Genomic DNA, 12,568 nt, shown 5'->3' on the forward strand with positions numbered 1-12,568 from the left:
TTATTAGAAAACCTGTACAATTTCAGTTGGCCAAAAGAATCTCAAAATAAAAAAAGGAACAATGTTAAGGAATTACTGCAGTTCTGCAAACAGGATCAGTACACAGGAATAGAAGGAGATTGAGGAGCATTCATAAGCATCCTGATGCTGAATCTTAAATATCTCACATTTGATGCTGTTTTGAGTCATTATGCTTTTAAAAAGAAAGCCAGAAATGTTATTGACCCGCCCTCGAGTAGAGGACCTGGTAGACCCGCCCTCGAGTAGAGGACCTGGTAGACGCATGGAACAGTGCGACTGCCGGGGCCCTAGACCGGGTGGCGCCTTTGCGGCCTCTCCTGCGGCGACGAACCACCCTGGCCCCTTGGTTTACTGAGGAGCTAAGGGTGATGAAACGCCACAAGAGACGCCTAGAGAGTCGTTGGAGATCCTCCCGTTCCGAATTTGACCGAGCACAGGCACGAGCCTATTTGAGGACGTACCTTGTGGCACTAAGAGCGGCCAAACGTCAATATTGTGCCGCTCTTATTGCGTCCGCAGATAACCGCCCTGCCGCCCTGTTTCGGGTGACCCGCTCCCTCTTGTTTGAGAGACCGCGGGAAGCCCCTTTACAGGGCAGAGCAGAGGAGTTTGGGAAATATCTACAGGACAAAGTCGCTCAAATCCGGATGGGATGGGCCCCTTTCAGTGGTCCAGTAGAGACGCCCGTGGCGAGTCTTGAGGGACCGCTTTGGGAGGAGTTTGACTCGGTTGCCATCGAGGATTTGGACAGGTTGCGTGGACGTCTGCGACCCACCACATGTTTATTGGACCCGTGTCCCTCCTGGCTTGTACTGGCATCCTGGGAGGTTACGCGCGACTGGCTCCTGGGCCTAGTGAACGCCTCGCTGGGTGAGGGATCTTTACCGGCCGCCTTGAAAGAGGCGGTGGTGAGGCCCGTGCTCAAGAAGCCTTCCCTGGACCCAACGGACCTAGCCAATTATCGTCCTGTCTCCAACCTTCCTTTCTTAGCGAAGGTTGTAGAGAATGTGGTGGTACAGCAGTTCCCACGTCACCTGGAGGAAAATGATTATCTAGACCCGCGCCAGTCCGGCTTCCGACCCGGGCACAGCACGGAGACGGCCTTGGTCGCATTGGTTGATGATCTCTGGAGGGCCAGAGATAGGGGTTGCTCCTCTATCCTGGTCCTATTAGATCTCTCGGCGGCGTTCGATACCATCGACCATGGTATCCTGTTGCACCGGCTAGAGGGGCTGGGAGTCAGGGGCACCGTTTTACGGTGGTTTGGCTCCTACCTCTCTGACCGGACGCAACGTGTGTTGGCAGGGGAGCAGAGTTCGACCCGGAGGTCACTCACATGTGGAGTGCCACAGGGATCGGTGCTCTCGCCTCTCCTGTTCAACACATACATGAAACCGCTGGGCGAGATCATCCGTGGCTTTGGGGTGGGATATCATCTGTATGCTGATGATACTCAGCTATACATTTCCACCCCGAACCACCCCAATGAGGCCGTCGAAATGATGTCCCGGTGTTTGGAGGCCGTACGGGTCTGGATGGATGGCAACCGACTAAAACTCAACCCTTCCAAGACGGAGTGGCTGTGGCTTCCGGCCTCCCGGTTCAACCAGGTGCTTCCATCTCTGGCCATTGGGGGCGTGCAACTAGCCCCCATGGAACAGGTGCGCAATTTGGGCGTCCTCCTAGATGCCCGGCTGTCCATGGATGACCATGTAACAGCCGTGGCTAGGGGGGCGTTCCATCAGGTCCGCCTGATGCGCCAATTGCACCCCTTATTGGACCGGGATGCCCTACGCACAGTCACCCATGCGCTAGTGACGTCTCGCCTGGACTACTGCAATGCTCTCTACATGGGGCTTCCCTTGAGATGCACTCGGAGACTACAGTTGGTCCAGAACGCGGCCGCGCGGGTGATTATGGGGAGGTCTAGATACTCCCCTGTAACACCTCTCCTGCGCGAGCTGCACTGGCTTCCTGTGGTCTACCGAGTGCGTTTCAAGGTTTTGATTATGATCTTTAAAGCGCTTCATGGCAGAGGACCTAGTTACATGCAGGATCGCATCCTGCCCCACACATCCCTACGACCAATTCGCTCACACAGAGAGGGACTTCTCCGGGTGCCGTCCGCCAAACAGTGTCGGGGGGCGACATCCAGGAGCAGAGCCTTCTCTGTGATGGGCCCAGCCCTGTGGAATGACCTCCCCCGTGACATCAGGATTATTTCCGATCTCCGCTCCTACCGTGTACAGTTGAAGACCCACCTCTTTCAATCATCCGGCCTGGCTCAACCGTAATCTTCTCATATTCCTCCTGACTGTCTTTTTTAAATTTTAAATTTTTATTGTATATTGGATTTTTTATTTGTTAATGGTTTTAATTTGTCTTAATGTTTTAATCTATTACCTCCTCCGTGCATGTATGTCTTTTGTATATATGTATGTTTATATATGTCTTGGTGTACGCCGCCCCGAGTCCTGCCCGGAAAGGGAGCAGCTAATAAATCCAAATTTATTATTATTATTATTATTATTTATTATTGTATGCCTTCCTGCATGGTTTTTTCCCCCTTTTAACTTTTTTTTGCAAACCATCTAATTAATTTCAAAATTTGAGATTCTCAGAAAATGTCATGGAATATTTATTTCTTTTTATCTGGGGCTAAAATGCTTCCTTTCATCACTATGAAATCACTCACCTTCTGAGTCTGATTATTGATGACCAACTCATAGATGGGTGCTGCTTTTGTGACTTCTAGGAGGATGGGCTCAGCCACAGCATCTGGGCTAGAGGTCACATGACATAAAGGACAGGAGGAAGGGCAGCGGCCCCTGCTTTGGCACTCCATGCGCACGCCAGCTGCCATACGTTTGGTCCCGGATTCTGACAAACTGGCAATGTACTCTGGAAAAGTGAGGACCCTGGGATCTCGCTCACGCTCTTCAGATTCATCTGATGGGGAATTACCTGCAACATATACCACTGGATAAAATCAGGAATCAATGAGGAATACACAACCAACTTTTATTACAGAGCCCTACAAATCCAAGAGAAACTGCACATATAAGGGTGTGTAAGGATTCTCAGGGAAACTGTTGTGGTTTTCAAATTAGGCTTCACCCTGTATTTTGAGTTTCCAGTTGTTGTGTTGATTTGTAACAACACATCTTCTATTATGATCTTAACCCTAATTTGGGAGCTGTACCTGGTTACCTGGTTAATGATGCTTGTAATCTTCTGTTAGATATCATTAGTTCATGTTTTTCTGGCATTATTGGAGTTAAGTTAAAAAGTATCAGCTTATTTTCCTTTCCACCAGAGTAAAACATGAATAATTATCTGTCTTTCCTCATGTTACTAACCTTCCAAAATTTTTGTACATCACCAAATTCCTATTTAAATTGATCCCCGCTGCCGCAACTACCGGCTCGCCCAATCCGGGGCGGACCGGCAGAAACCCACTTCTGATGTATCATCAATTCAAGATTAAATGGCCAGGGCTATGATGTCATCTCATCCTAAAAAATATTCTTTGCTGAGTAATTTCTGATTTCTCTTTACTTATCTTTAAAAATTAATTCAAAGTAAACAGTTTTATAAACAGTATACTCCACATAGTACTCAATCTCTATTAACAGGATTTTCTCATTCTCTGTGGAAATGGATTTTAACATCGTATCTTTATCATGATGTGATAGCAAACTACACACACTACAAACTACACAGAGAGGCATGAATTCTTAAATCAAAGATGGTAGAAAAACAACACTCCTCAAATAGACATCTTTGCTGGACATGTTTCCACTTTAGCTCCTTGTTTACACATGCAATTAAATCTGCATTTTCCACCATTCAGTCAGAGCTGAAGAAGCTTCTTGGATGAGAAGTAAAACGTCTTCAAAGGAAAACCAGAAAGTCCAGTTTCCTCTTGAAAAAGCACCTTTGGGACAACCATGACCTGGATGACTGAGAATCTCCATAGACATGCAGTTAAATCCTTCCCAATTGGCAAGAGAGCAAAATATGTAAGTTAGAGATCAAAAGGGATAAATTTCACACCCATTATTCTGGTCAGACTGAGAAAGAGAAAAGTTGTTAAGAGTGAATAATATTTGCTGCAACCAACTACATCTAATATGCACAGAAATGTTTCTGATGTGCTTTATTCTTAGAGAGATGTACTTTAAAATGATGGCCAATAAGCAGATTTACTTTTAAAGTGAACTCTGGAGGAAAGTCAGAAAAAACTGGAGAGATATGATGGAATGAAGTCAGCTGGATTCCAGGAAGGGGGGGGGGGCAATTTCCAAGAATAAGAGAAAACTTAGTCCAGATATTTTGTGTGAGATAAAGAGGGTAACGACAGCCCCGCCCTAGTAGTTCTCAGATAATATGGTAGATGCAGATAGTAAAGTGCTTAGTCTGACCAAGATTCTATCTATAAGGAAATGTTAAGGAACTCAGTTTGGAAGAAGGATCTCATTCTTTAGGTGTGACAGGAGCCTTCTGTGCAAGCCAAACGTATAAAGAACCAAATGCACAAATATTCTAAATGAACCAAATTTAAATTATATAACATTTGCTCATGAGTGGAATGTGTTAAAGAAGCCAACGAGTTGGAGGAAAAATACAACAGAACTTGCTAATTAGCTGGAGAGCAACCTAAGGTGAAGCGGGGCATGGTCTGGAGAAGTGTGCTGAAGAGAAAGACGAGATGCTCTGGGAGCTGTCTACCCAATGTAGATGACCTTGATGGAAGTCAAAGAAGATATAAAGCGACAGGATTACCAGTAAAAAAAAAAAGTCAGCTGCCAGCCTTACTCTCAGAGGGAAAAATGCTATCAGAATCTGTAAGGCCTCAACTTCCCGAAACTACCATGGCAAGCTGAAGCCTTGTTGGCTTTTGCTGACTAGCAAGATAGCTTTTGTGAGGGGAATCGCTAATGGATGCGGGATCCAAGTCAGTTTAATCTCCCCTGACCAAAGGAGAGATTGCCAAGATTGTTTACATGACTTCAGACAGCTGCTCCTCATGACTGGACAATAGAAACTGCTATTTTTATGGTCAACTTATATATGCAAAGGCTGAGAGTTGGGACAATATCAAACACACACTTGCTTTGCAGGCTTTGCAGCTTGACTGAGCCTTTTATCTTTTTTTTTTTCAAAGAATTTTATTGGTTTTTTAAACATTTATAGGGAAAAGGGTAAATGGAAGGGTATACAAATTTTGGCAGTTGCAAGTGTAGCAGGCGCCCCCTCCCTCCAAACTCATAAAATACATCTGAATATAAAACATTAGTACATAATCATATAAAATCAGCATATTAATTCTAAAAATATATTTTCCATCAGTTTATATATTGTAATATATATTCTACATATAATTTCATTACTACTTTCGGTCTGTTTATAACAATGTGGTTTTCTTATTCATTTTTGTGATCTGAGCTTTCTTGGTGTTGCCCCTTCTCCCCCCGCTGGCAGAGCTCCGGCCCCTCCCGTGTCCTGCATAACCGTTGTAGAGTCTTCTGTTTTTTCTAGGTTTGCTTTGTTTTTTTCCATAAAGGCCTGTGCCTCTATGGTGTATTGATTCTAATTCTTGCCTCCTCCCAGAATATCAGCATACCTTCAGGCATCAACCATCTAAACCACACCCCCTTCTGGTATAATTTATTCACCAATTGCAAATAATTTTTCCTTTTTTCCCTAATTTTTTGGGGGATCTGCTTCAGGATGGTTATTTCCCTGTCGTGGTGTGTCAATGCTTGCCCCCTTTGTACACCCAGAATCTCGTCTCTTGTGCTTTTTCTAAGGAATTTAATATGGACCTCCCTGGGTACATTGTGTGTTCTGGCATAAGCTGAATTCACTCTATAAACCAGATCTATCTCCCATTCCATCTGTTGTTTTTCTTTATGTATGTATTCGGCTAGAATATCAGTCATAATGTCCCTTATATTTTCCCCATCTGCTTCTATAACATTTTGAAATCTAAGATAAAAGGACATTCTCTCAAACTCTGTTTTCATTTGTTGGATATCAAGTTCTTTGTTTCCCTTCTGCATTGCTTCTACCCCCCCCCTCACCTCCGCCACCCCACCCTCCACAAGGTCCAGTCTCTGTGAGTTCTTATAGATTTGGACTTGATTCTCTTTAATTTCTTCCTTCATTTCCTTTAATTGTTTCTTAATTTCTTCCTGGCCCTGTATAAGTTGCTGAAGCATTTGTTGCAAATCCATCTCTGTACTCTTAGGTTGCATCAGTTCTGTAATCTTTGACTGTGTGGCAGGACTGGATGTTGCAGATGTCGGTGCAGAAGTAGCAAAGCCAGGTTTTCCAGGGGGTGGTCTTTTTGGAGACATAGTTTATGAAGTAGAGAGATCAGTCAGTATAGAGAATGGACAGCTGGAGAAGTAGAGCAGACAGATGAGTCCAGGAGGCAGAAGATCCAAGCAGATGGGAGTTTCTTTAGTCAGTCTGGTAATAGAGAGAAATTTTCCCCCCAGAGAGTTCAAAAAAAAAAAAATATACAATCCACAAGAGATTCTTCTGGGTGACACGGAGACAAGGACCGGAAGCCTGAATTTTAAAGGTGGAGTCAGGTTTCACAGTTCATGAAGACAACGGAAGTGTGCCATCTTGCCCTGCCAGCTTTGGGCTCAGAGGCATAGTAAAGTTTTAAAAGTTCACAAAGTTCTCAGGTTATCAATAAATTCTGGAGCTAAATCCAGTGAAAATCACTTTTACAGGGGTGAGGCATCATTGGTAGGCTCTCCCCCCTCCTCCTTCCCCTGGGGGCGAAAGCAAAATTTTCTCAAGCCGCTTGTCCAAGGGGGGGGGGAAAATCCCCCTCCCTCCAGCCGCACCTCCAAAAAAAATCCGAGAGTTTAACTTTTTAAATTGCTGAAAAGTCCATCAAGTCAAGAGAAAGGGAATGAAGAGAGGAAGCGCCTCACCACACCGCCGCTGCTTCCTTCAATTTTGCATCGTCCGATCAGCCTGAAGCGAGACGCCCACGCGCCCTCCGAGACTGCTCCTCGATGCCTGGAGCAAAGCGGAGAAGCCCCCACCAGCCGCCGCCGATGCCAGGGTCCTCCGCAAGCCGCTCCTTCGGCAGGACGCCTCTCCGGGGCGTCCTGTGCCCCCCAGAAGCGGGGAAGCTGCCGGAACCGGAAGTCACTGAGCCTTTTATCTTAATCACCTTTTTTGATTTTTTGATTGTTATTTTTCCATATTAGAGAAATTAAGATCCTTCAAACTGGCAAGATTTTACTGTATTCATTTGGCGAGTGTTTGCCTGTTTAAAAGATGATGATCTAAATTTGACTTTAAAAGTTTTAAAAATTTATGATTTTTTTTGGACTATGCAGCAAAAAGGTGCTTAGTAGATGGGTTTTGGAAAGTTAATAACAGATTAAGAGGCCAAGGGATTTGGGATTATAGTTCTGAATTATTTAGAAGATATATAATGGGAAAATGGAGATTGTGTTAGATACTCCCCCCTCTAGTTGTTGCAAGGACAATAGTAGTTTCCAGTCAGGTCCTCTCTTTTCAGGTGGGAACAGAGAGAGACCTGATTGGCTGAAGCATTGGACAGCTCCCCTTTAAAAAGGGAGCTGCCAGACCTCTCACTCAGTGGATGCCTGTACTTGACCGAATAAAGAGCTGTTGTTATCTTAGCCTTTTGTGCCTTTCATTACCCAATCTAACACTGGTGACGAAGGTGGGATTGGAAGGCAATTAGGCAGACAAAAGAGTGAAACTCACTAACAAAGAGCTCGGTCACAAGGCAGTGATTCCACCTGGAGCGCAGGAAGGCATCAACCGGCCATTACGAACCCAGAGAGAGTCATGATGGCCACCTATGCCCAACCACCTCGGTTCAACCCAGCATCAGACGACTGGGATGCTTATCTGCTGTGGTTTGAGATTTTCTTGGAGGCGAACGATCTCGGTGGCGTTCCGGAACCCCTGAAAAAACAACCTGTTCCTGGGTTACTGCGGCCCCGAAGTTCTAGAGACCGCCAAGAACCTCTTTGCGCCGATGCCGCTACATGCCGTCTCCTGGACCCCCCTCCAGCAAACGTTGAAGACGCACTACGCTCCGAAGCCATCCAAGTACGTTCGGCGCTATCACTTCAACATGAGGAACCAGATGGATGGTGAGACAATAAACGAGTACATCGCCGCGCTCCGGAAAGCCGCAGCTCATTGCGAGTTCTGCGAGCTGGACGACGTCATCTTGGACCGGATCATCCGGTACCTACGCATCGCCGGCGCGAAACTTCAAGTCACCCGGCCTGCCCTGTGCCAGCTGCGGAGGCAACCACGCAAGAGCAACCTGCTGGTTCCAGGACGTGATATGCCAGCGATGCGAGCAGAGGGGACACATCGCCAGAGTGTGCCGCAGGGAGTTCCCGGCGACAATCGGGTCGCCCCGAGAGAGCAGAGAAGGGGGCAAACCGAAGACAATGTCCCAGCCAGAGACACCCCCAACGGTCAGAGGCCGACGACCAAGTGGCCAACCTCACCGCATCCGCCCAGGAACACCAGAGCCGCCACCCGAAACCGAATGTCCCGGTCCCGGTAAGGCACAACCGAATCAGCCACCCCAGGAAGCTGAAAGTCACAGTCTTCCTCATGGGTGCCCCCTGCAAGATGGAGATAGACACCGGGTCATCTCTCACGATCATCTCATGGGCAGTGCTGAAACGGACGATCCCCACGATGCGGAAGGAGGACCTCAAGAGCCCCGATGTCTGCCTCCGCGACTATCAGGGAAACCTGGTTCCCCTCGTGGGGCAAGGCATGTTCACCGTCCGCTACAAGCAGATCACCAAGAAGCTGCAGGCGATCGTGGTGCGTGATAACCTCCAGAGCCTTTTTAGACTAGACTGGTTTCAGGCTCTAGGGATGGTCGTGGCCAAAGTCAACGCCCTAGACGAAGCAGGCCAAGCACCAACCGCTGCCACCCCCGGGAATGCTGAAGAAACCATTTTTAGGGAGTTAGAGGACGTTTTTGCCTCCAGTCTGGGTGAGTACAAGGGGGACCCCATATTGTTTAGCCTATACCCCAATTTGGCTCAAACCCAGGAGAGTGCCTTTTGCCCTCCGATCAAAAATTGACAAAGAAATAAACAAACTGGTGAGCCAGGGGATCCTCGAACCAGTCGATCACACCTGCTGGGAAATGCCAATAGTGACTCCGGTCAAGCCTGATGGGTGTATCAGATTGTGTGCCGATTACAAATGCACAATCAACAAGGGGTTGCAGCAAAGTGCGTACCCCGTATCCGTAGTCCAATATCTGTTGCATTCCCTCGGCCCGGGCAAAATATTTTCAAAACTGGACTTGGCGCAGGCGTACCAGCAGCTGCCAGTAGATGGTGCTACCGCAGAGGCCCAGACCATTGTAACACACAGGGGGGCATTCAAGTGCAACCGCCTATAATTCGGAGTTAGTATCGCCCCGGGGCTGTTCCAAAGTATCATGGAATGACTGTTGCAGGGGATACCAGGAGTCGTCCCCTATTTTGATGACATATTGGTATCCGCCGCAAATGAAGCACAACTTTTAAAAAGAGTTCGCGCTGTATTGGACAGAATCCGATTGAAGGGCTTCCTTTTAAAAAAGGAAAAGTGCAAAATAAATGTACCCAGGGTGGAGTTCTTAGGCTACATGATCGATGGCTCCAGGATTCACCCGACCAACCAGAAAATCAGGGTCATTAGGGAAGCTCCCACTCCAAAAAATCAGACTGGGTTCCAGGCATTCCTCGGACTCCTTAACTTTTATAGCGTGTTCCTCAAGCAGAAAGCGACGGTTGCTGAACCGCTACACCGCCTGCTAGTGAAGAACACGGAGTGGATGTGGGGGAAAGCCGAAGCCAAGGCGTTTGCCGCGGTGAAGGGACTTTTATCAGCAGACTCCTTCCTGGTCCAATACAGTCAAACCCTGCCACTGGTGCTGACCTGCGATGTATCCCCCTTCGGAGTTGGCGCTGTCCTAAGCCACCGGATGCCGAACGGCAAGGAAGCTCCCATCGCGGTCTACTCAAGGACGCTGTCCGCCGCCGAATGGAACTACAGCCAGCTGGACTGGGAAGCGCTGGGTGCAGTGGCGGGGGTCAAGCGGTTCCACGAATACCTGTACGGCAGGGACTTCGACCTGGTGACGGACCACAAGCCGCTACTGGGACTACCGCCTGACCCCTGTGTCACTCTCCCCCTCGCATGACCCGTTGGACGATCTTCCTGGCAGCATACTCATACCAACTCATCCACCGTCCGGGTACCACGTTGGGGCACGCAGATGCACTGAGTCGATGCCCGCTACCAGAGCTGCTCACTGACCCGACACCCAAGGCCGTGGTACTCCTGATCGACAGCCTAAACTCGGGACCCATCTCCTCCAGAGACGTCGCACACCATTCCGAGAAAGACCCCATCATCAAGCAGATTTTGAACTGGGTGTGGAGGGGGTGGCTCAAGGAACCGGTGGAGACAGAACTCAACCCTTTTGTCATGAAACGTGACCAAATTGTCCCCCATCCAGGGTTGTCTATTGTGGGGGGACCGGGTGGTCATCCTGAAACAGCGGTGCTGGAGGCTCTCCACAAGGGTCACCCTGGGATAGTAAGAATGAAGGCGTTGGCACGGAGCTATGTGTGGTGGCCCAATATGGACAGAGACATTCAGGAGTGGGTGGCCACATGCACACCATGCCAATAGTCCAGGCCGGTTCCCCCAGAGGCACCCGCAAAAGAATGGGAGCGACCAAGAATGGGAGCGACCAAGCACCGTGGTCCAGAGTCCACATAGACTTCGCAGGGCCAGTGCACGGGCAAACCTTCTTCATAGTTGTGGACTATGAATTGTGGACTATGATTGGCTGAAGCGCTGGACAGCTCCCCTTTAAAAAGGGAGCTGCCAGAGCTCTCACTCAGTGGATGCCTGTACTTGACCCAATAAAGAGCTGTTGTTATCTCAGCCTTTTGTGCCTTTCATTACCCAATCTAACAGATTGCTTTCAGGTTTTTTTTTTAATGGTAAGGAGATCTTGAAGGCTGGATACTAGAGCTAGAGTGGGAAAAATGTAGCAGAAATCCTTAGTGCAAACTTTTGAATACCTTTTACCCAGGTTTTTGGACAGAATAGATCAAAGGCTTGACAAAACTGACAGACCATAGTCGAATGAAAATTATGCTTTATTTAGAGACTGTTAAAATTGTTATTACCTCCTGGGATGAATCAGGAAGTTACTTCTTTTTTCTTTGTCCTTCTCCTTTTCTCTTTGTTTTTCCTATTTCACTCCCATTTGTTTTTGTATTTTTTTGTTTATTTTTTTGTAGTTTTTATAAAACTACAAAAAATTATTCTTTTCATTTAGAATTCTTAATAAAATTATTTGAAAAAAGAACCTGTAAGGTCTTAGTTAATTGTCAATTAGAAAGTATGTAGAGACTAGAAATAAAAGAATGCACTCAATATGATCAAGTAGTGAAAAAGGAAACACATAATATTCAGAAATATATATATTAAAAAATCATTCTCCAGTTCAGAATGCCAAAAAACTTTACCCCATTATTTTCAATTGGAGAGGGAGATGTGGGAAAGCATGGGTTTGCTAAGGAACATGACTTGGAAATCAGAACTAGGTAATAAAGATGGGAAAAAATGAAACAGAATTTTTCACTGAGTTTCCATCAAATCTTGAGAAACAATGGAAAGCCCCCATCATAGTGACATCTGTCAGAAACTTAAAACCCACCTATTCCAGCTAGCCGGCTTGGCCTAATTCCATCTTCCCACCTCAGTTTTACTTCTAAATTTTTTAGGGTCTGTTTTTAATGTTTTTAATTTTTATAAATTCGTAGAGGGGTTGTTTAATTTGATTTTTAGCTATGTATATGATTGTATATGATTGTTGTTTAATTTGATTTTTAGCTATGTATATGGTTTTTAGCTATGTATATGATTTAGCTATGTATATTGATTGCAGGTGGAGATCCTCGCGCTCCGAATCTGACCGAACACAGGTAAGAGCCTATTTGCGGACTTACCTTGTGGCAATAAGAGCGGCCAAACGTAGACATTGTGCTGCTCTTATTGCGTCCGCGGATAACCGCCCTGCCGCCCTGTTTAGGGTGACTCGCTCCCTCTTATCGCAGGGGGCGCGGGAGACACCCTTACAGGGTAGAGCAGAGGAGTTTGGGGAATATCTTCAGGACAAAATCGATCAGATCCGGAGCGGGTGGACCTCCGTCAGTGGACCAGACGAGCCGCCAACAGCGAGTCTTGAGGGACCATTCTGGGAGGAGTTTGACTCTGTTGCCCCCGAGGATTTGGACAGGCTGCGTGGACGGCTGCGACCCACCACTTGTTTAACGGACCCGTGCCCCTCCTGGCTGGTACTGGCAGCCTGGGAGGTGACACAAGGCTGGCTCCTGGGCCTGGTGAGCGCCTCACTGAGTGAGGGATACTTACCAACCGCCTTGAAAGAGGCGGTGGTGAGACCCTTGCTCAAGAGGCCTGCGCTCGACCCAAT

The 12,568-nt window shown here is 47.2% G+C and overlaps 1 protein-coding gene across 1 annotated transcript in view; it reads right to left on the reverse strand.

Moving 5' to 3' along the window:
- The window catches only part of ASTN1 (astrotactin 1), a gene marked incomplete at its 5' end in the record, with an annotated part of 262,549 nt that overhangs the window by 24,295 nt on the left and 225,686 nt on the right, over positions 1-12,568 (reverse strand). Inside the window, one exon of the mRNA XM_081946598.1 lies at positions 2,717-2,985. Coding sequence (XP_081802724.1) covers positions 2,717-2,985 — 269 coding nt within the window. The remainder of the gene's footprint in view (positions 1-2,716; positions 2,986-12,568) is intronic.

Source organism: Natrix helvetica (assembly GCF_964273705.1).
Source record: "Natrix helvetica genome assembly, chromosome: 3".
NCBI lineage: Eukaryota > Metazoa > Chordata > Lepidosauria > Squamata > Natricidae > Natrix > Natrix helvetica.